This window comes from Gymnogyps californianus, chromosome 3 (genome assembly GCF_018139145.2).
Source record: "Gymnogyps californianus isolate 813 chromosome 3, ASM1813914v2, whole genome shotgun sequence".
Lineage (NCBI taxonomy): Eukaryota > Metazoa > Chordata > Aves > Accipitriformes > Cathartidae > Gymnogyps > Gymnogyps californianus.
In genome coordinates this window covers 41470529-41493503 of record NC_059473.1, presented here as the reverse complement: position 1 = coordinate 41493503, position 22975 = coordinate 41470529, and the positions used below count along the sequence as shown (strand labels likewise).

Below are 22975 nucleotides of genomic sequence, written 5' to 3'. Positions count from 1 at the left end.
ACTATACTATACACTGTCCAAAAATATAATTGATCTTATCCTCAGTGTCTCTTCATAATCCAGCTGAATTATCTCCAAATTACAAATGGGAAACAGAGACACAGAATTACTACCATTATGTCAAACAGGACAGCAGAACTATGATTCATATCCATGTTCCCACTGCCCAGTTTTCTAAATGCAATACTTGATTTTAGGTACTCTCCTTGCTCTTAAGCAAACCACATTCTGGTAATATTACAAGAATTCTCCAGCCACGAGGAATTTACAGTTGTTACAGCACTGCACAAATAAAGAGTTTCTGTGGTCCCAATCTTCCTACTCAGAGAAGTCAGGAGGGGTTGTTTACTTTAAGATAAATGCTAATTTATGTATTATTTAAAATAATACCTACCTCTTACTTATCTGCATCCCAAGTAAGCACAAAGTGCCTGTATGCCTTTCAGCTTGCTTGATACAGGGTGATTTATGCAAAACCATTCAGCAGCACAACCTAGACTTAACCTTCCTTCTCTCACACTCAGAGTCTCCCTCTGCATGATCACATTCAGTCTTAAAGGGAGGCAATCAGCTGAGATCTGACAGATTAGAAGAGTGATGTAACAGACCACTCATCACAAATCATCCTAGCATTAGCATTTCAGTATAACATGCTATCTGCCACTGCTTTTCCACTGTGTTCTAATGCAGATTATATCCTCAAGACACCATCTCTTCCTTCAGGAAAAAGGTGTTATGCTGGCTAATGACTATTATCTCATTTATTCTCACTTGTCAGAAATCATTCACTCATTAATAGTTAATGTTACGATTGATATGTCAATTACGAAAACTTATTTACCTTGTAGAAGGGCAGTTCATTCAAAAGTCATCATTACATTTACTTGCTTTGAAGGGAAAATGGAAAATATAAAAAACCCATAATGTTTCATCTAATTCATTCTACAATATAGCCAACTTCAGTGGGAAAAAGATGGCATTCACAATTCTAGCACACTACCACCAGGACACCACTGCGTAAGAACTTCTGTAGCATTTCACTGACACAGGAACCATGTGGTACTACTTTTCAAGGAATCAACCTTAATAACCTGAGTTAGCACAGCAGTTACTCTGGACTTAGGGCCACATAAATAAAGTAAAATTTCAACTCTACTTCTACAAAGTAAATAGGAAAGAACTTAGCTTAGCTTAAAAAAAAAAAAAAAAAAAAAAGGAGGGGGGCATTTTCCCCCTCAAATGCATCTACTACATGCTTCAAATGTTCAAGAAAGTACCTGTTCCAAGGATAGCTAACAATGCAATAACACAGCACACTGAACATTTCTAGTAATACTCTGAAGTCTAACTGGCTAATACATAAGCATGTAAGTAGTACGTCTTGTAAGTACTATTCAAGACAGCTTGCAAAAAGAATAGGACAAAAATATTTAAATGTAATGAACAATATGGCTAAAACTTAAACTGATGCTAATATATTCATGTCCACTGTGGACTACTCAGCTAAAATCCATTTACCATGTCTATATGGATTATATGAAAAGGTCAAAAAGTTGGGATAAAGGAGAAAAGTGAGAACATACAGAAACATGTTTCCTTTTGCTAAGACCTGTCAAGATAACAAAGAACAAAACCACTGACATTTGGACCAAATCATGTGAACAACTGAATTTGTAGCAAGCTTCACTTCCATTTTAGTGATCCTCAAATAGTATTCTGAAGGTGATGCAAAGACCATTCCATGCATTGAGGGAAAAAATGGAAATTACCTAGTCGCAACCTCTCCTGACTAGTCTCCCCAAATCACTTCACCACCTCTTGCTTTATACTTAGATTGTAAATTTTATGCACAGAAATTACCTTTTCAGTTTGCCAACAGAACGCTAAGCCCAGCAGCCTCCTTTGTGTAACACGAGTGCAGGCAACAAGCAACAGTGTTTAGGCTGGCTGATGAACACACGATGACAGTAGAGGCTTCCCACCCTGGAAACTGCTGAACGAGCATCAATGAATTAAAACTATCAAGAGACTTGACCAACAAGTTCACCAGGACACCGATATCCACACCTCGCATAGAAGACACTGTTTAAGAGACCAGCGTTCATTCCTCCCTCGAGAGGATCCCTCTCAGCATCCCTGTGGGATGTTTGTTCACTGCCCAGGGGGAAGAGCACCACCTAGTGAATCTCCAGCACCATTTCCAGAAGCCCCTGCACAATCCTGGTGGTCGCGTTCAACCCTGCTGATCTGGCCATATTCGCCAGGCAGAGCAATCGGCGGTACGGCTCACGTGAAGACAAACATACTGCGAGGGACAGAATGGTGTGATCCTACCTATTTTTCTTTCAGTGCCTCACATGCAGCGTTTTGTCCTTGAACCTACTCCATGTCCTTTAATATTGCCGAGAGTGACCAAGAATAAGCCCCAGAAAATGATCTACTTAAACTATTTCACAGGACACAATGGGTAGAATTCCTGTTTGAAGGAGAAGCAAGAAGTATAGGTCTTCAATACATACTAAAAAAAAAAAAAAAAAAAAAAAAAAAAAAAAAAAAGGATGGCAAGTCAAAGTCCTGTGCTAACATCCTTTCAGACAGCATAAACTGAGATCTCAGCATCTGTGTTTGTCTTCATTTAGATAACAGACATCAGTGAGTTGGAAGGAAAGGCAGAACCTTCAGAGGCAATCCACGGTTACACGTTTATACCTGTACAACATGTCTTAGTTTCCACAGTTTGAAGTGAGAGCTCCTAAATGTTGGAATACGGAACTAGAAAGTATTGTCAAGTCCAGTGTCCTGGAATCAAAGTTAGCCCTCAATTTCTAGACAGAAAAAAAACACGTAAACCAAAAGAATCCCAGAGACAATAGCATTGGCTATGGCCTGCCAATATGTACCAAAGTTTCTGTTAAAAGGTTAATAGCATGACAGCTACAGATGCATCACCACAGATAAATACAAACACAACTATATAAACAGAACGTGTCCACACACTTTTCTTCTGAACGTACCTCAAAACGAGATGCAAACACTACCTCGATGTAAGAGCAGGATAGTGTGTTAAGTAAACAGCTGAACATGAACTTCAACACCCAAAAGTAATGCTACAGAAGTAGAGTTGATGGTAAAGAGAAAGCAAGATCAGAACTATTTTTTTTTCCCCACTATAAATAAACCTAAGTGCTTCAGGTCACAACTGTCCGTAGAACAGAACAGTTGCTTAAACTTTGAAAAGATTCTCCTATAGCAGAGATACTATTCTCATACTACAGGTTTTTGAGAAATGAGCACAGATAAAGCACTATATCATTTATCCCTGTTTGAAACAAGCCAAAGGTATTTCTCCTCTCTCTTGGAAACCAGACCAATGTATTAAGTTTACTGGGCATTAGTACGGCTCTTCCACCCTGATGGACACTAGTGTTCCCTCCAGACCGCAGGAGCCAGAATCTAAATATTTCATTCAGGTAGTGTGATGATTCCACAGAGTAATAGACATGATTTATGAAAAGGTACTAAAAATCTTTAGCTCCTAGTGACTTGAATGAGATTTGTTGTTGCTTAGTAACTCTTAAACTGAGACATTTGAAAGCTAGTAATACTGTGAGCAGCTGGGTAGAACTCTTGTTGTTTATAGTATTCTAATTGTCTAAAACCTCATTTCTATGACCGTGGTACTTTACCATCTATTGTAGTACTTTGATAAATTCAAGGTACTCTGTACAAAGTAAACAGTTGATCTTCACAGAATTTCACTAAGATGTGTTTAATTATACTGCAGACCACCTATTTTACAGGTGACACAGCTAAAATAAACTACTCAAGCCATACAGAAATCTTAGTATAGCCCTGTATGATAGCATTTTTCATACACTAAGTTTTCCATTTGCTACTAAGAAGCCATCCTGTTTTACAATTTTGAACTTACTCTTCAGATCACACTTATATGCCTGCAGCACTAAACATGCCAACATCAGGGGTTTTGTGGTACAGCCGTACCATAAAACGTTCTATATTTTCTCCTCCATACAGACAAAAGCGTACAACATAGAGAATTCTTATCGTAAAAATACCTGCCTCAAGTTTGTGTAATTTTGAGAGTTTATTATTAAGCTTTGTCATTCTTCTTGTTGATATTGATTCTATATCAAATGCAATTGTATGGCTCCCACTGATATCAAGAGATGCTGTGAATCTACGTCTGAGGGCAGAATCCAGCTCACAGAAGATTAATACCTCTTACAGTCTGTAGTTCAGAGAAGTGTAGGTGTTAAGAAGCACTAATATGTCTTTCTTTCAAAAGGCATTCAGTAAACTGCTTATTCATCCTGATATAAAAGTAGATCAGAAAAACTGTGGTTTTCCACCAGAATTTAGGGCGCTTTTAAATAACAGCTATTCGAAATACTTCAGTGCAATTCATTTTTACAATGGGGAAGACAAAGTACAATAGTGTTACATCATGTACATGAGATATAGTCAAAAACTATTATATATTTAAATGCCCTCTAATACAACCTTTTGTTCATGTTTATCCAGTTACGATCAATTATGAATCAATAATCAGATTACAATAAAAGTGGGCCTGGCTGGCATAATATTCCTTCCAAAATAAATCCCACGGGGGCTGTATGTATATTTTCTTTTTTTACTGTGGGTTGCTATTTAATCAACAACAAAGAATGGTCACAAAAGCATAATGGCCAAAAAGCGACATGCCAGTAAGAGTCCTGACCCCACAGACTCTATCACGAAAGCAGACCCACCCCACTGCCACTGCTTGTCCCACGGCAGCAGGACCCTGCGCTGCTGAGAGGATATTTATAACTGCCAATCCGTTTGTTAGATTAGACTACTGAAATACTATAAGTGCATATGCATGTACATACATGTACATTCACATTATACAACCATCTACGTCATCAAGAGCAACTGGAACAGAAAGAAAAAAAAAATTCCTTTGGTGTTATAGGGAGCAATTTTCACTTTCAGCTAGATAATCCTTGTACGTCTGAACTGCATTGTGAAGAGATCCTCTCTGTTTGCTGTCTCTTCCTCTGTGGCACAATTCTTCCTCCCTAGAACTTCACGCTATGTTAGTCAAACAGGATTCAGCACAGGTCAAAGGAAGAAGAAAGCAAACACACAACTCCAGCAGAAGTGATGCAGAAGAGTTAATACAGCTTCACAATTCTCATTTTACCCAGTTTCAGTAAAAACTGTACAAGAATGCCAGGAGAATGATGATTTCACTGTGATGGATAAATGTCTATCTGGATTGTCCTTGGGGTCTATTCGGCTCTTACTTAAGGTTTTTCAGAACTAAACCAGCACATCTTTGATATGAATACAACATGATAAATTCTTAGAGACTTCCCCAAAAGGATTTCTCATTTGAATGACACTGTGGATCTAATACACTTCAAATTTTATTTAATGGCTATCAAAGATGTCCTCAATTCAGTAGAACTAGCACAGTTATAAAAATCTTGAAAAATAGGCATCTTCACTGGAAAAATATGGATAAAATAGACATTACGGTGTCATCTCTCCAGTTCCTATTCATCAGCAATAAACTTTTAGCCAGAAGTATATTTGAAAGAAGAGCAGTAACAACAGTGAGAAAAAGCAAGAGTGATGTCTCTGGCTTTCGATGCCCTGATCACCTTCACAGACAAAGCAGCTTCTCTGAAACTCAGCCCATAAAGCTGTCTTCTCAGAGATACACAGAGCATTACAAACAAATTGAGAGAGATCCATAGCAGCATCTGACAAAGGAAGCTTTCAAACATAGATATACACACACAGGAGCACAAAACAGGCCCCAAATTTTAGGAAGCTAAATAGTCCAAATGCCAAGCTCCCATCCCTGTCAGTTAAGAAGTCTGTATGTTATCTAGTAAAAGCTTCACTGACAGTTACAATGGCTTTATGAGATGCTCCTATACCTGTTCCTAAAGCTCCGTTTCTTGGCCAGCCTGCTCTCCTGCACTAACCCCAGGCAGTTCTCACTCTCCAGATGAAGCTACAGTTCCCAACTCTGCTTCTCAGACAGTTCAGCTCCAAGGACTAATGTCCCCTGTGGCTTCCCAGCCAACCTCATTCCTGCTATATCTATTCCAGTTACTCTTATAAGCAACACACACTTTAATAACTAGCTCAACCTTTTTATGTCCAACTTTTTTTTTTTATAGCTGGTGGCAATCAAGACCAAAAAATCAAAATTCTTGGCTGATCCCTTCGCCATGGAAAATTGTACATGTACTTTTTCTTCACTGCACCATCATCTCAAAGTTTCATTTGAAGATGTTTTTCTAAAGTGGTCAATCTCCTCCTCCTCCTAATCCCACCCTCAAAGTTGTCTTCCCTTATTCATTTTTGTAAGGTTCATATTACCACTATTAAAATCCAGACTTTTCTTGCCTTGATCAAAGTTGACAAAAGGTATCCTCCTACACTTCCAACATCTTCCCCCTACTACTGTAATCTGTTTCCATAAGAAAAAAAAAAAAAAAAAAAAAAAAGGCAGCCATTCCGGGTAGTATTTTGCAGGCTCAGCCCTAATGGCTCCCTCTTCTGTAGAGAACAGTTTGATCTATTTTACCAAAAAAAAAAAAAAAAAAAAAAAAAAAAAAAAAAAAAAAAATTTTTTAGCTTTTCCACTGCTCTGACATGTCACTATCATGCCTCAGCTTACCTATCTGTAACAGAGAATAATTATATGCATCTCTTTTGTAAAAGCTTTATTTTTTTAGAGATATAGTTGAAAACCAGCTATTGTTCACACTCTATGTTATTATAAATCTGCAGTTCTTACCCTTCCCCAACACTTTGTCTGAAAAGTTTTATAGCATGTAAAAATCAATTAAACATATTCTGCTGGTGACTTTTTTCTGTTCTTTCTAGGCTTGACCTGGGATTTAGATTTGTAAATGGACTTCATAAGCCCAATTTCTGCTCTTTTAGCAGCTTTTACAGACTGATTTGAAGAAGCTGGTGTAGTGCTTCCTATACTAAAAGTTACAACTATGCTTCAATTGGTTTGTGATTCCTGAATTGGGAAAATAGCCACATTTTAACAAGTTGTATTTACATGCAAGTATTTTAATGTGGCCTCATTATAGTTCATATCAGCTTTGGTGGGAATCTGTCAAATGTTATCATATGATAGAGGTTACTATAAAAATTCCTGCAGTCCACAAAGAACGTTTTAAGTCTGAAGAAAACAAAACTCAAAACTCCAAAACAAACAATTTCTGACTCCGTATTGCACGTCACTATCAATAGCATCATTGTTTCCATAGTTACAAATGTAGACTGCTTCAAAGGAAAGCAGCAGAGAAACTGAAAATGACAATGCACAATCAAAACAGGCACATACAGTTTTCAGACAGCACATGTGGGATGGAGAAAGGAAGTAACATGGGGGCACAGAATTCTGTGGGGTTTTTGCATTTGACAGTAATGCCAGTGATCTGAGCACATCAAGCTCAGAACAGTAAGCAGCAGTAAACCTCTCACTGCAATATCACTTGATACATTTCTACACCTAGTGGAAGGAAGAGGAGAACAGAAAGGATGGAAAATACCAGCAGGAATTACCAAAGCAAATATACAGGGCAGGTGCCCTTCTCGCAGATCTAGCCGCCTGCAGACTCAGATAAACATATTTTTAATCAGGCTTCCTTGGCATTTTCAGTGGTTCTGTATAGTTGTGAAGACAGTCAAATCCTTTATACTGCTTTTAGCACAAATGATGCCAAAACATACATGCTACACTTAGTACTAACAATAACCATTCCAGGAGAAGATACAGCAAAGTGAATCACTGCACAGGGCGTAGATACAAAAGACGAGGGTGAGAGCGTACAGGGAAACATGCAGTCTCACCACATGAAAGGCACTCCACAGCATCTAGCAACTATTCTGTCCTTCAGTATTAAGTTCTTGCCCTCTAAATATTACCTACGTAATAGCTTACTTCACTATCAATCAACTACTCTGGAACTACGACAACATCCTTGTAACATTCATACTGGATAGGGAGGTAAATTCTGCTCTTCCTACAGCTGGAGTTCCTGAGGTCCACAAATGTGGACCTTTCTCCGTCAATTCTATAACGATGAGTGTTGGAATAAAACCAAGACCAGCATCCAAGACTCACAACAGTACCACTCGTCTTCTCGGAAGAAGAAACTGCATAATGTAGAGGTATACTATAATTTAATAAAAAAAAGAAAAAAAACCAAAAACCAAAAAAACACTTATCTCTCGTACCTTAAAGTACTCTGCCATTCGCAATGTAGTAACAAACTCAGTAGTTTACACTGGGAGCAAGATGCCTCCATAGGTTGTGATGGCATATTCAGAAATGCATAGTATCAGACTAATTCTCCCCTTATCAAAGTGAGTGACAGCACTTAGAAAAATCCCACCTACCATGTCCTTCCTTAGCCTCACAGGCTCTAAGGAATACAATTATCTCTGATATCATTTTCTTCCAACAATCTCTTTTAAGGGAGAGGTTGATAAAAGCCACATGAGAACACAGTATTATCCGCACACTACACTGGAAGTCATCTCTGGTACAAGCAGAGGAGAGGAGAATGGTTACTAGAAGATGGTTGTCACTGTTTCCTCAAATGTTGTCACTGCATGGCTATTGCTCCTTTACAACAACGTTTGCTAAGTATCACGCTTTGGAGGCATAGTTTCTATGAAGAATATCAGATCACGGTAAACTAAGAAGTAGCTTGAGATTACAAATTCAGCCCTTGCTATACATGAGTACTGGCATACATGACCTTCAACAATTGTCACAAGAACAGAACGAACACCTCTTTATCTTCATTACGGCATTGAAAGCCCCAACTGTTAGTAATTCTAATCAGGTTTGGCAAAAGCTATTTTAACACTTGGGGCAGCGAGGAAGGTAGAGAATCAAAGTCTCAGTCACAAGAATATTTTCAGACAAGGTAATGTTATTGCTACAAAATAAAGCTATGATCTCTCAAATTAAGCTAGTTCAGGCAGCAATACGATAACCATTAAACTTACAAATTATAACTCCTAATCCTTGCAGCATATGTTTGACTAAGTAAGGAAAGCACAGACCAGAAAGATAAACAAAGGTTTAGCAGGACCAGCAGTAGTCTGGAAGTTCCTCAAAGACAACTCTTATTCTTTTAATTATTTGTGCCATGCATGAGATGAAACAAAAAGGCAGGTCAGGCTCTGAAACGTAAAAAACTGCACAATATGGGCCTTATATTACATCTCAAGTTTCTTCTTTAAGACCTAGCTTGCAGCAGTAAGTCAGTGTTGCTGAAATTCGAGATTTCTGTATGAGCAACTTGTGATGTTAAAATACTATGGATTCTAGTGTCTTATCTCTTTTAATTGCTGACTGGAATGGACTCTGTTGGAGAGGAAGTAAAAGCAGGGGGTTTACATTTTTCATGTTTGCCTCAGGCTACTAGCAGAAAAATTCAGGACTTTTTCTAAGGTATGTCAGTACCAATGATGTGTCACATGTCATTACTTTATAATTAGGCTGATAGCCAAAAAGAATAATGCAGCTGACATTCTATTAAAATAAAAAGTATTCCCCAAGGCATAAAAACACTGACACAAGCATCTTAAAAGGCAGTGTAAAAATGATATAAGAAACTGTTTATCCGTGCCGCTGTCTTTTCCGTCACAGATTCAAATAAGTAATTCTAAGTTATGTATGCATTGAATATTTAATTATCCTATGCTGATTTTTTTTTAAAAAATTCATATCTGAAAGCAAAATATAATGAAACCCTTCTTTGTCTATGAATACAAGCTACTATGAGAGTAACAGGCTATCTACACTCTATATTACTCTAGATTACAATTTGATAATCCATCTTTCTTCAGCTCTTCAAATAAGTAACTAATTACAAACCAAATACATTTTAAAAAAAAGAAAAACAGCCTTTTTTGTCAAGAGTTGCAATTTACTTAAAGTGCAATAACAATTCTGTAATAATTCAAGCCTTAAATACTGAATTTATAAACACCAGAACTTCATTCTGTATAGAATTTTCTATAAAATGCTCCTGACAGAATCAGGATTTAGGAAACCCAGGGCTGTAACTCCATGTAGTTTAGAACACACTTAGTTCAGATTGTGTCTGAAAGTTAGACAGACTAGCAGAATTACCAGATTACAAAATTGTGTTTTATAGCCAAAGTAATGGTCTTCACTCAGCATGGCCAAATTTTAGTTCGTCATTAACACAAATAGTAAGAGATATGCCATCTGTTCCTTGCAGGTACACATATCACAAAATGTGTGCTATTCCATGTGTTGATGTTGTATAAACTACTGGAAGAAAGCACTTCTGCATTTGTGGATTTCAGCAACGTTATTCAAAAGATAAGACTTCAAATTCAGTTTCCTTCTGAAACCAGCCAATAGCACATTTACATTTTTTTCTAACAACTATTAATACTTTTCCAGTTGGCCAAAAAAAAAAAAAAAAAAAAAAAAAAGTCCTTCGTGAAGCTGGCAGATCTAGTTCTTTGTTCACTCTGCACAGTGCTTTCATTTCCAACACAATGACAGACAGAGAAGTATTGTGTTTTCAAATGTATTACAAGGAATCCTGTGATTTAATTGTTGCTATTAAAGCATTATATTCAGAGATGATATATTCTAAAGTTAAATGATTTGCACCTAACTATCCTCCTATGTTCTAGACACAGAATTTAACACATTTGGTTACAGCAATATCATACTGCAGAAAAAGGTAGGTGACTTTTTTTAAAAGTTATCTGTTATTTTGTTGCCTATTCCTTGAATACTGCCAAATGAAGGACTACTTACTTTTCTCTCTGTACTCTAACACCAGCGTGCACAATCTTAAATGATACTTTGATTCACCACGCTACAAAAATAAGTTGACATGCACAAAAATAAATATGGCACGTAATGCTGTAGAAGGTCAGCGTTCTTCGGGAGTTTAATACTCGGTGCACCACTTGTACTTTAGCAACAGCAATGGAAGGGCCACTGCTACACTGGAAGACACAAACTGATATCATCCCTTTACCGCTGATTTACAGAGAACTGAAAAGGTGTTTGATATTTTGTTTTGCTGAGCGTACATCTGAGGTTTTGTGTCCCATCCCCACTCCCCATTTTCAAGTTTCCCCTGCATCACCAGGATTCTCGTCACTTGCTTCAGCAGTTCCATTTCAATCTGGAGGCTGCTCAGGAGCAATGTTAAACTTTGGCATGAGGTCACACTAAATATAATGCATCACTAGCTTGACCAGTTCCTCAGACAAAGCCACCACAGGAGAAGAGAAACAGTTTCTCTGTGTTCTCCCTCTGTGTACTAAATAAGCTGAGAAAAGACTTCTTTCTGACAAATGTGGAAAGATTCTGTTTAGAAAGATCAAAAACCCAAAAAGAACAATATAAGCTTTAGGATATTGCTTTTAATATATGTAGCATATTTTCACATATAAACTCATGCATACAATTGCATTTTGAAACACACTTGTGGTGTTAATGGCAAGATAACCCCATATTTTTCTAGACGTGCATTCTTACATAGATGGATAACTAAGGTTAAGTTCATAAATTCATTCACTTATGTAAAAAGAGACTATTTTTTCAAAATAGCAAATACAAGCAACTAACTGAGATCAGCAACATATTTGAAAATAGGAAAAGAAAAAAGCATGCATCAGACTTAAATTTGAGACTATTTTTTAATTTCTGGGAAAAGAACACTTACCACAGTTGCTGATGATACCTCAGTTCACCTCAAAGACTGAACTGAGTATATAACAGATGCTTTCTATTACAGTTAACTTGCAAAAGCAAAAGTCAATGCCTCTAACAAAGTAAAAATATTGATTTTTTTCCACCTGATAAAAACAATCACAAACAAGTTAGAAAGCACTGTGTTCTAGGAATAAACAAGTAGTTGCATAATTACGTATTTCAGTTTGTGGCAGCAAAGTTATTTTTCTCCATTATTATTAGAATTTATTTTGTAATTCTTTTTTGATAAATGCAATTAAAGCTTTATTAAAAAAAAACAGATGTATAAATGCATCTCAAAATCCCCAAGCATTTACTGTCACTTAAATGAAAGCACAGTGGCTAAATAAGCCCCACTACTGGAGTTCAATGTCTGGAAATTTGTATACTGATGCTATTAGAATAACTACATTAGAAATCCTTCCCAGAGAGAATCCCTGGAGTGTATGTGTTGGGTTTTTTTAAGTTGTGGCGATTGCAGATAAGTAATATCTTTAATCAGTTTTTCCCCTCATGTGAAATAAGTTAATGGTTCTGACTTCCCTGCACTCTGAAAATCTTTGCCAAGAGACAGAAATACCAAATATTGTATTATACAGTTAATATTTAGCTTTAAAATATATGAATTCATTTTACAAATAGATTTTACAAGCGAACACTTGAACTCAAAACATGTTCCAGTCTCTGGCACATCACCACCATCACATATCATATGTATCAATGCAGAAAGAGAATGAAATACATCAAGTATTTCAAATTGAAAACCAACTGTTTCTGAACATGATGCAAATTTGACACGTGTGCGTATTTTACCATTTAAAACAGATCCAGTCACTTCTCGAAACAGGAACCAGTAGTAGTACCTGGGATATAGATCTACTTTGCACACGCCATTTAAACTGCATTAGGCAACACAAATGTCAACAGACAGAAAACATCCCAAATTAGTGGCAGGCGATCATGTTCTGAAATCAGACTGCTCCATTCAACACAAAGCACAGCACCAGCATCTGTTCATGAAATTGGAGGGAAATAGCAAAAATAATGGCCTCACTTGCTAAGCAAAAGAGTCCAGGACTTCACCATTTCCTGAAGTCCCTTCGTCAGCTTTTGAAAAACACAAAGGCTTACCTTTCTGTACACCAGCATGTTTGGGGATTCATCAGCCACCCCGTTGCTGCTTTGCCCATAATTATTTCCTTGTGCCATGGCCCACAAATTTGATCCGCTTTTGAACGTTGCACTGTAAAAGGTAAAAGTGGTTTCAGTAAGACATCGCCTCAGGTCTCCTTCCTTCCCTGATGATTAATGAACCTGACTTTCTACCAACATGTTATCAGAATCAGTTTATGCTCTTACTCCAACAGATATTTACATTGCAGCAAAGCTGCTAATTCACCATTTACTGTCATTACTCTCTTTTGCCTGTAAATAATGAATGTAATATGTTAATCTAATTTAGACATTAATGAATTGTCACTCCGAATAGTTCCCTGACATACCACTAACCACCATATCACGCAGACGTCTCCTCACAAAGCACTCCTTCCTCCCCTGCACGGGCTTCACCAAGGGATACCCTGCACCTTCCAGACCACAGTTTTGGGAGGACGGACTCAGCCCACGGCTGTGCATTCAGCAGTGCCCTCTCCTCACGGCTCGGGCCATAGCAACTTTCGCAACCCTCAAACGCACAAAAAGCAAACCAGACGCTTTAAACTTCTCCTTAATTCACCAGCACGTGTGTGCTCTCACACATATGCCGGGGGAGGGAAGCAGGTGACGGGGGGAAAGGAAGAAACAAGCCAGAAAACCTTTCCGGTTGCTTTCACCTACTTTCATCGTACTTCACCGCAAAACACCGGCTCCGCCGCCAGCCCCGTCTCCTCCCCGCCCTCCCCCCGGTCACACGGGAGCTGCACTAAGCAAGAGCTCAGATCATGCCGTAGCTCCGGCTTTGCACGCAGGTGTAAGAATGTGCTCCATCTACAGACCACACCGGCGGCTGCGGAGAGCCCGGAGGGCTGAGCTCTACTCCGAACACTTACCTCCAAAGCCCTCCCCCGCCCCCCAGACCTCTCGCCTGCGGGCTTCGCTGCACCTCGTCCACAGCGCCGGCTCGCCCTGCCCTGCCCTGCCCCCGCAGCGCCCGGCCATGGGTGCGCGCCTCTCGGCAGCAAATGGCCGGGAGACCCGGCTCGCCCGCCAGGGAGCCCAGCGCGGCGCGGAGCCCGCGGTTTCAGCACCGCGGACAGCGCCGCCGCCGCTACCGCCCCCCCGGCCTCCCCCCGGGCGGCACGGGGCGGGGCGCGGAGGGCGCGGAGCGCGGCTCCCCGCCGGGCTCGTTTACCTCCTGGGCCAAGGTCACTGCGCGGTGGCCGCGGCTCCTCGCCTCCTCCTGCTGCTCCTGGCGCGCCCCGCGCGGTCGGTGTCAGCCGGCGGCGGGCGGAGGGACGCGGTGATCGCTCATCACACACACACGCACGCACACACACGCACTGCGGGCGGAGGCGCTGCTGCTGGTGCCGCCGCCGCCGCCGAGGCTGCGGCTCTCCCCTGCTCTGCCGGAGCGGCGGCAGCTCAGCTCCCTCCCCGCAGTGGAGCGGCCGTCACGTGGGGGACGGGCACGTCAAAGGTGCTGCTGCTGCTACTGCTGCCGCCGCCGCCGCTCCGCCACACAGCAGCCCTCCTCCTCCTCCTCCTCCTCGGCGCTCTCGGCTCGCCCACCGAAAACAGCGGCCAAGAAACTGCAGCTGCCAGCGGATCTGGCAGCGGCCCCTGTAAACGAGATTAGGCGGCACTGGAGGGCTGGGCAGGAAGAGAATGTGGGCTAATGGGATAGGGAAGGAAGCGGGGGGAGTTGGTGGTGAAAGACACTGGTGGGGAAAGTGTGTCGCCGCCTTCTTACTCCTTTACCGACAGCAACAGGGAATCTGCCCGTTCCTCTGCCTTATGCTGGACACTTCATGTATTTTTTTCAGTGAGAACTAGGGAGAGCTTGTGCCGTGTTGGCACTGCAGACCTCTCTGAGCAGCGGAATGGAGAGAGCAGTGTGTTCCAGCCGCATAGGAAGGAGCCCTGAGGACACCTCAGGACACCCTCAGGGCTGTTTTGTTATGCCCTGGGCAACTGCCTAATTTGTGAAGGCCTAGCATTGGCCATGATAAAAGAAAAAGATCAGGTCTGTAAGCCTTACTTCCTCATCACATTTGGACAAGAATGCTTTGATTTTCCAAAAGGGTTGAAATGCCCAGAACTCAACATCCACAAGAACACAAGATAGTTAAGTGGTTAAGCTTTGGGATATTCCCATTTGAAAGTGTCTTTTCTGGAAACAGTAACTCTTATTACAAGGATGATCTTGCAAAAGAAGTCGTCATCGACGGTGCACTGCACCTTGTGGAGTGTGCACTGGTAAATCACGCAATTCAAGCGCAGAGGTTTCCACACATACTGCGTCATCTCCACTCTTACTTTTTCTACCTTTCTCATCTCAAAGAGACTCAAATCAACACTATCCTGCTAGAAGTTTGCTATTATCAACTACTGCAGCTACTTTTAACCACTCTTTCAAACTTTGCAGAGGCCTTCAGATCCTTTAACAGAGAATGTGATAAATTAGCTAAGGCAACAATAGGGAGTCACAGTGGCCACAACAAAATAAAGGAGAAAGGACAGGGCTGATCCGGACTTCTTGGAGAGCTGAGGAAAGGAAGACATGGGTTTAATAATGGTCCTAGAATGAATACCAGAGTAAAGGAAGATGATCTCCAACATGAATAGGAATGTTCTTCAGAGAGAGAGGTAATAAGAGGTGAAATGACACAACATAGAATAAGAATCGACGACTCAGTTCAATGAGATACATTGGCAGCAAAGGAAAGGAGCTCTGTAGCAGACAGACACTGTATGGCTCGACTTCTACAGAGGAGAATAATTTAGTATGTCACAAGCAAAAGGCAATGAGGAAACAAATAGTGCGGACAAGAGAGAAATCTGGAATTTTGAGATGGAAGAGAGATCAACACAAGTGAAAATTCAACAGCACAAGAGGAAAGTGAAGAAGTATCAGTGGTGAAAATAGTGGGCAGAGAAAATTACAGAACTAAAGAATAAACAGAGAACTGAGAAAAGACTTGTTTCCCATCAAAATCCACTTGACATACAATAGCATCTTGATGAGGCTAAGCAATGAAATCTGAATCAAAATATTAATCTTCCAACAGACCCTGTGATTCAGTCCAGTCCACTGTTAAGAAATGGGTACCAGCAATAAAGATCTCAGTCTATAATTTCCCTAGCTTTCACACAGACGTCCTAAATGAGCAGCATTGCAGTGGCTCAGATCTCACAGAATTGACTATGTAAGACTGACAGGTGCACTGGAAGTCAAAGGAAATACCTCCCAAGACTTGTTAGGAACACAGGTGACACCCTTGTGGTTGCATGGCATCAAAATAAACTCAAAATCTTATTTATCAGACTGGTGTTTAAAGTTCCTTTTGAGAGTAAAAATGGGAACTGCACAAAATACACTTTAAATGCAATTTTACCCTAAAAGAAGGAAAGGAGGAAAATCATTAAAAATATTGATAATACACGTATTCCTTCTGTTTGTTCTGCCAGCCATCACTTAACATAGTAATTGTGTTAAAGGGCACAAAAAAATCAAACATTAGCAAGTTTCCAATGAAGTCATACATTTGTTTTCTTACTCTGCCTCATCTTGTTCGTAATCCAAGTGAAAAAAACCCAGAGAAAGTGAAACTCTTTTGTACTGCAATTCTTGGACTACATACATGAAGTTGTTTACAAGATGACTCCAATCTACCTATTTACTATAAGCTATTCAGCAAATAGATTTTGGCAGGGGTTATGTGTCTTTGAAAAACTCCCCAACAAAGATGACTAATTTAGGCAGCAACATTTCCAAGCTTTTATTTTCTGAGAATCTCTTCAAAACTAAAGGCAGAGGTATCCCCAACTGAGTTAGATTTTGGCTATACTGCCTCCAATCTTGCCTTTGCTTTAATTTTGCTTTAACCATTCTGATTGATTTCACAAATAAAAAGTAAAATACAAAATACTATACTAGTTAGGCAAGGATTATATATTTTCTTTGAAAATAACCAAATCTCATTATCATAAATGAGGTTCTAAAGCAAGTATGTAGACAGAGCAATGACTTGGACCCACTGAAGTCAAGAGGTGTTTGTCCGGTAATGTCAAAAGGAACTATATTTCACACACAGTCTCAGGCTTGTCCTCAGAACCAGAGGAATAACTCAAACATCCCAGTGATGTGTCTCAACTACAGACTTGCTACGCTGAAGCACACCAAAAGTTTTTCCACTTCACCAGCATGTCCACTATCAAAATGAAATAGAAGCTCTACACCCTGAAAGGGTTAAACAGAACAGAAGACCAGAAACAACCCAACAGAATTTCCTTTTTGTCACCATTTTGTGGTGAAAGAGACCCTGGGCTGGACTACTTCCACAAATGCAAGTAAAAAGAAAATAATTTCTTTTAAAAATACATAACCGGATAATCTCATTCTAACACACTTGGATGTGTTTGTTCAATAGCCTATAAAAGGCTTTAATTCATAAATTACTTACACATCTTTCCCATGTTGAGAGTCATCACTTATCTCATACACAACCAGCATTAGCATCCCCAGAAAGCATGGTCTGCCAGAAGAGGAATGGCCTGTTTCAAAATGCAAGGCAAAACTACTCATTAATAAAACAAAGATGATGGGAAAGGCTGCCAAGGGGCAGCTTTATCTAACAAGGCAATAAAGTACACATGATTTAGCAAGGTGGTGACTACATTTTCTGTGTTTAGTTTCCACTGTCAATACAACTCAAGTATTCCAGTAACGTCATATGCACATGGTACACATAACACCAGGCATTTTTAAGTCAAAATATTATGTCAGGATGTATATGACAATCTATCTGGATGTGAAAGAGATCAGGAATTTTGTTGTCTGTCCTGCTGACCAATGCTGTAGCATTATGTCAGTATGCTGCCTATATCCATCAATTTATCTTTTGTCTTATGCCTAGACTGAATGTTCCTTGGAGTAAACACATGCTGTGCAAACTCTTAGCACAGCATGACCTTGTTCCATGACAGAGTCTTTAAAACATTACAGCATTATAAACAATCACATTCAATTTTACTAAAATAACACAAACATGCTAGTTAACTAGGCTCTAAACACTGACATGAGTTATTACTGTGCTACCTTAAAGTACAAAACCTAGATTTTTTTCCACTAGCCCAGTTAAGCACAGAGACGGTCCATCTACTTTAATTGAACTTATACATTTGTGACCCTGCAGAACCACAAGCGTTTCAGTGCCAGGCTCTGAATTGGTAGCTAGTGATTCCAGGCCCAGTCCTTGGCCTTTCTGATGAGATTTGAACACCTGCTCCTTCAGGAGTGAATTGCAATCAATCCATTTAATGTAGGTCTTCAAATGTCATTCAGATGATTACAGGTTGCAGTATATATTTGCTACAACTGAACCCAGGACTGACTTACAAACTTCACCGCTTCCTTCATGGCACTTTTTTTAAGCCCTAAGCATTTGGTTTGTCACCTACCTGCCAACCCTATTGAAACTTTAATTACCTTTGTCAATTTATGATGCTGAAGATCAAAGCTATTTGTGCTCTGTTGGTTAGGGCAAGACCTAAAACACAACCAAAAGAGGACTTTTAAAACAGAAAAGAAGGTGGTAACTAAAAAGCAATCTAGATTTAGCATGAAAAAATGCTGAACTGATACAACAACAACAAAAAAAAGCTAGCCATGGACAGACATAATTTCATAAATTAAAAGGAATGGAAAATTATCAGAAATAAGGAAAGCCCACATTTCCATAATCTTGTTTTTTAACGTATGAGATGTATATATACACACATACACGTCATAAAGATGACACAGTACAAATTGCATGTATTTAAAACTTTAATGCAACTGATTTCATACCCTACTGCAAATGTTGTTTATTACTGTCATAGAAAATCCACAGCTACATAGAATTTGATATCAATATGGTGCCCCACCACAGCTATCCATGGAAATTCAACAGCTTCTACAAACAAAGCAGAACAACGTCAAGTACTTGAACTGCAGTCTTGACAATTAAGCCAGTTCTAATTATATCCAGAAGAGGGCAGTCTTTCTCAGGCAAAGAGAAAGAGGTTACATTAGGTAACTGATACACAAGTAGTATGGATCAACATTAATTTTCTTTACACAGAAAGAACTACCACAATCAGCTATACACCCTCATTTCCTCAAAAAGTGAGAGCATTTACAGAAATGGGACGTATTACACTGTATTCCTTATAAACTGCCTGGAAGACTCAAAATTAATTACTCATGATCTTACCTCTAAGTTACCAACTAGAGAAATCAAGCAAGCACGTAGGAATAGAACTAAACTCCAGAAAAAAAGATGGGGTTTTGAGTCAGATTTGAATCTCATCATACCAATATCCTTGACTCAAGCAAGGTTCTGAATCCTGGTCTCCCAACTCCCAAAACAGCTCTTGGGGAGGCTTTTCCATTTTGTGTAAAAACGTTATTGACACAGAACAAACCTAGAATTTGCAGAATGGGACACTTGGTCTCTGCTTCACATAAAATATTTAAAATAAGGGTGTACTGCTCTCAGCATCTGTTATTACTTGGTATTTATGACACTCTCCTGAGAGGCAAAGATGAGAGATTTATAGGTTAATATCCATATCTTCAGATGCTGCATACCTCACGTAGGAGTGTCCAGCTACTGAGGAAGTTTATATGAAGCAGGGAAAGAAAACACAGTGACTGTGGTTTTGTAAATTTAGCTTAGTTCGACCTGACAGTAGTTTCAGGTTACAAAAAACAAACAAAAAAACCCCCATAGTATTTTGGGGGGGGTTTTGCGGCTAAAACAACAAAAAAACTCTAACAAACCAAGTAACTGGCCCTTCCCCTTTATTCCTCAAGAAAATCTCTTGGGCCTGATTCATAGGACTGCATTTGCTCAGATCAAAATAGAATAAGCCACTTATTAAGGATTAATTAGGAATAAGTCACTCATTTAGAATCCTTTGGCATGAAAGGACTAGAGGAAGGAAGACACAGAAGCCCTATAAAGGGAGGGGAAAAAGTGCACCATGTATGAGAATGCCATGGTTACAGACCAGAACAGATTAATTGTTGAAAGACATCATAACAGAATTAACGGGAGACACTGAGAACTAGCTGGAGGAATAATTTGTGCGGCAAAGAATTGAGTTGATAAATGAAAATAACACAGCAAAAGAAAACAAGGAAAAAACACGGAAAAAAGAAAAGGCTCAAAAGCGATGGTAGAAATTACAGAATGAGACATAGGACTTGGTCACAGTTAGCAGGGGGGAGTTCTTGCAAGCTGTTGAAATCGTTTTTGGGGAAGTGGCAGATGCGTTTAAGAAGTTCATAAAGAGAAATCAGGGAGAAACTGAGAAATTTTGAAAAGTAAAAATTATCCCTGAGTATATCTGATCTCCTCCTGTTTACACAAAGACAGAATTTCCAGAAGCTTCTGACAAATAGGTAAATGCCAAAAAATAGAGTGTACCTGCTGAATTTTGTAGGTTTTTGTCAGTTGTCACAGGTGTTTTCTCGTATTAAAAAATAACTTTTCTTCAATATACCTTTTTAACTGCAAGCTAAGTTTACACATACCACAAAAATAATAAAAACTGTGGCAGCTATCAAGTCAGGAAATAGCTTCAAATGGTAGCACCACGCCATCATAGGTAGCCTGCAAGTGCCAAACTCGGCTATGCAAGCTACTCCTGAAATTCCCCACTTCGCTCAGTCCTTCCAGCAATCAGGGTTGATGTGACTTAATCTCATTAATTCACTGAGCTGAATGCACTGGAGAAAAAGAGAGCTCAGCAGTTTAACAGGCTTCGTTCATCATTTTTCTTTCCTTCCCCCACCTTTCATTTTGAAGTTCCCTCTATCATTCACGAATTCCCTGCCTCACATCCACAGATAATCTAATCAAACAGCTTTTTTCCCCCCAAGGTCGCTTTGTTTTTCTAAAGGTTTAAATCAGCCAGAATCAATTCGCTGATTGTGCATCACAAACTGAACCGATCTACATCCATTTATATCCAAGTACACACAATAAATATAGTTATTCCCTCACAGAAATAAATGGATTTTTCATTGTTTTAAAACTCTACATAGCATTCAGACTGAAAGGAGGGCTTTTTTAAAAATTAAATTCTCCAGAAACTCAAGGGACTAAAAATTACAAAAAGCAAATAAGCAGGTGTCTATGTTGGCTAAAGATTCCCATTAAAAAAAAAAAAAAAAAAAAAAAAAAAGTAATAGAACCATAAACTAGGGGTGTGGGGTTTTTTCAAACCACAGCATAAACTCGAGTCCTTCCCAGAACTCACCCCTTATCAACAAAGATTTTCCCTTCAGACTACATGAATATTAGCAGACATTCAAGTTTTATACAATTTCTCAAATATTAAAGGAAACTTCCTTAAACCTCCAAAGTGCAGATGTATAGTTCAAAACAATTGGCTGAGAAAGCAATTATATTTATGAAAAAAAATTTGGCTGTATTCTCTCTAAAATCATAACAAGAGGTTAGGAAGAAGAGTTCGAACAACAATAAATCTAGATGTTCAAAGTAGTCAGCCAGAACAGTTTAGACAGTCAAGAAAAGCCTTACAAAAACTTTGATATCATAAAACTTGCCTCATCTTCCAATATTTGGGAGTCAGTGAGAAACACGCATCTTTACTTAAACTATACTATAATATCAAGCCATTTTGCAAGCAAGAAAAACTAAGTAACCCTGACCTAGAGCTCATAGCCTGAAATAGCCAGGCAGTGAGGTAAAACAAGAAGTAGAAGGAAAGTAAAAGATGCAAGACGTGGAAAAGGACATCTAATTTTGTGTACTCTCTTTCCAAAATGTCTGAACTTTGTTACTGTGCACACTATCATTCTCTAATGTAAAGAACTGCTAAACACAAGGATATATGCGGTTGGCTTTGTCACTAGCTTCTACTTCAGTACTAGAAGCAGACAGTGAAGCCTGATAAGGTATCTGACAGATAAAATGCTTAGCATGAAAAAATTGTTTTCCCCCTAATATAGCAATGGTTTAAGCCTTATTTTTTGCAAGAGAATGGAGACAGAAAGGAGCAATAAAATAAACTGAGGCTAAAGAAAGCAGAGCTTTGCTGTGCCTAGATACGGAACTAAAATTTTATGCAAGGGAATCAGGCATCCAGCATAAGATTTGCACAATATAAAGACTTGTCTTGTATGGGAGGAGAGAAAGATATTTAGTCACGAGCCTTTGGATAACAGAAGAGAGAGAGATGGAGACAAGTGAATAAAGAGGTCATGACAGTCAAGGCAGGAAGGTAGCATGAATACATCCAGACTGAAAAATGTTCCGCAGTGGGGGAGGACAGTACTACTTATTTAATAAGGAAGCAGACTGAAATCAGATTCCACAATCTCAATGACTCTGTATGCCAAATGAAACTTGTGCAGCTGCCAATGGTAAAGGAAGAGGATGGACTAGGATGAGAGAGAGGGAGCAAGGAGGATAATTCAGAAAGCAAGGATTTATCCCATTTTCTCTGCAAATTGGTTAGATTATCAGGATAAAATTAACGAAAGGAAAACTAAATCCAAGGATATACAAGAAAAAAAGAAAATCTGAGCACTACAGAAAAGAAGAATGCACTTGGCTTTTCATCTCGACAACAAAAAGAAAATGAAGGTAAGGTTCAGGGGGTCATAGGGAACCAAAATACTTGGAGACTGGACAAAAAAGCAAAGAGCATTACAGGTACAGAGCAAAAAGAGTCCACTCTTACTGGGCAAGGACAACCAGTCTTTAAAATTAATTGGTACCATCTACTTCCTGACTACAAATAATGAGGGAACAAGTTCTGAGCAAGTTTCAGACAGGGACAGCATGGCTTTGTATCTAGGAATAAGTTTAGCTAGTAAGGAACAAGGCTGGTTGCCAAATATGAAAAACTAATTTATTAGTCTAAGCCACAATAGTTTTCAGGGATTTCTCTAAAGGCACAAAAAGCCACAACAGGGACTGCAAAAACCTAAGTAAA

At 39.3% G+C, this 22975-nt stretch overlaps 1 protein-coding gene across 1 annotated transcript in view; it reads right to left on the bottom strand.

Annotated features, from left to right (window-relative positions):
* Positions 1–22975, bottom strand: part of RGS7 (regulator of G protein signaling 7) — a 262407-nt gene that overhangs the window by 226575 nt on the left and 12857 nt on the right. Inside the window, exons 2-4 of the mRNA XM_050893035.1 lie at positions 18453–18513; positions 17428–17518; positions 12938–13049 (exon numbers count right to left, since the gene is read on the bottom strand). Of these exons, the coding sequence (XP_050748992.1) occupies positions 12938–13049; positions 17428–17483 (168 nt within the window). The 5' untranslated portion in view covers positions 17484–17518; positions 18453–18513. The remainder of the gene's footprint in view (positions 1–12937; positions 13050–17427; positions 17519–18452; positions 18514–22975) is intronic.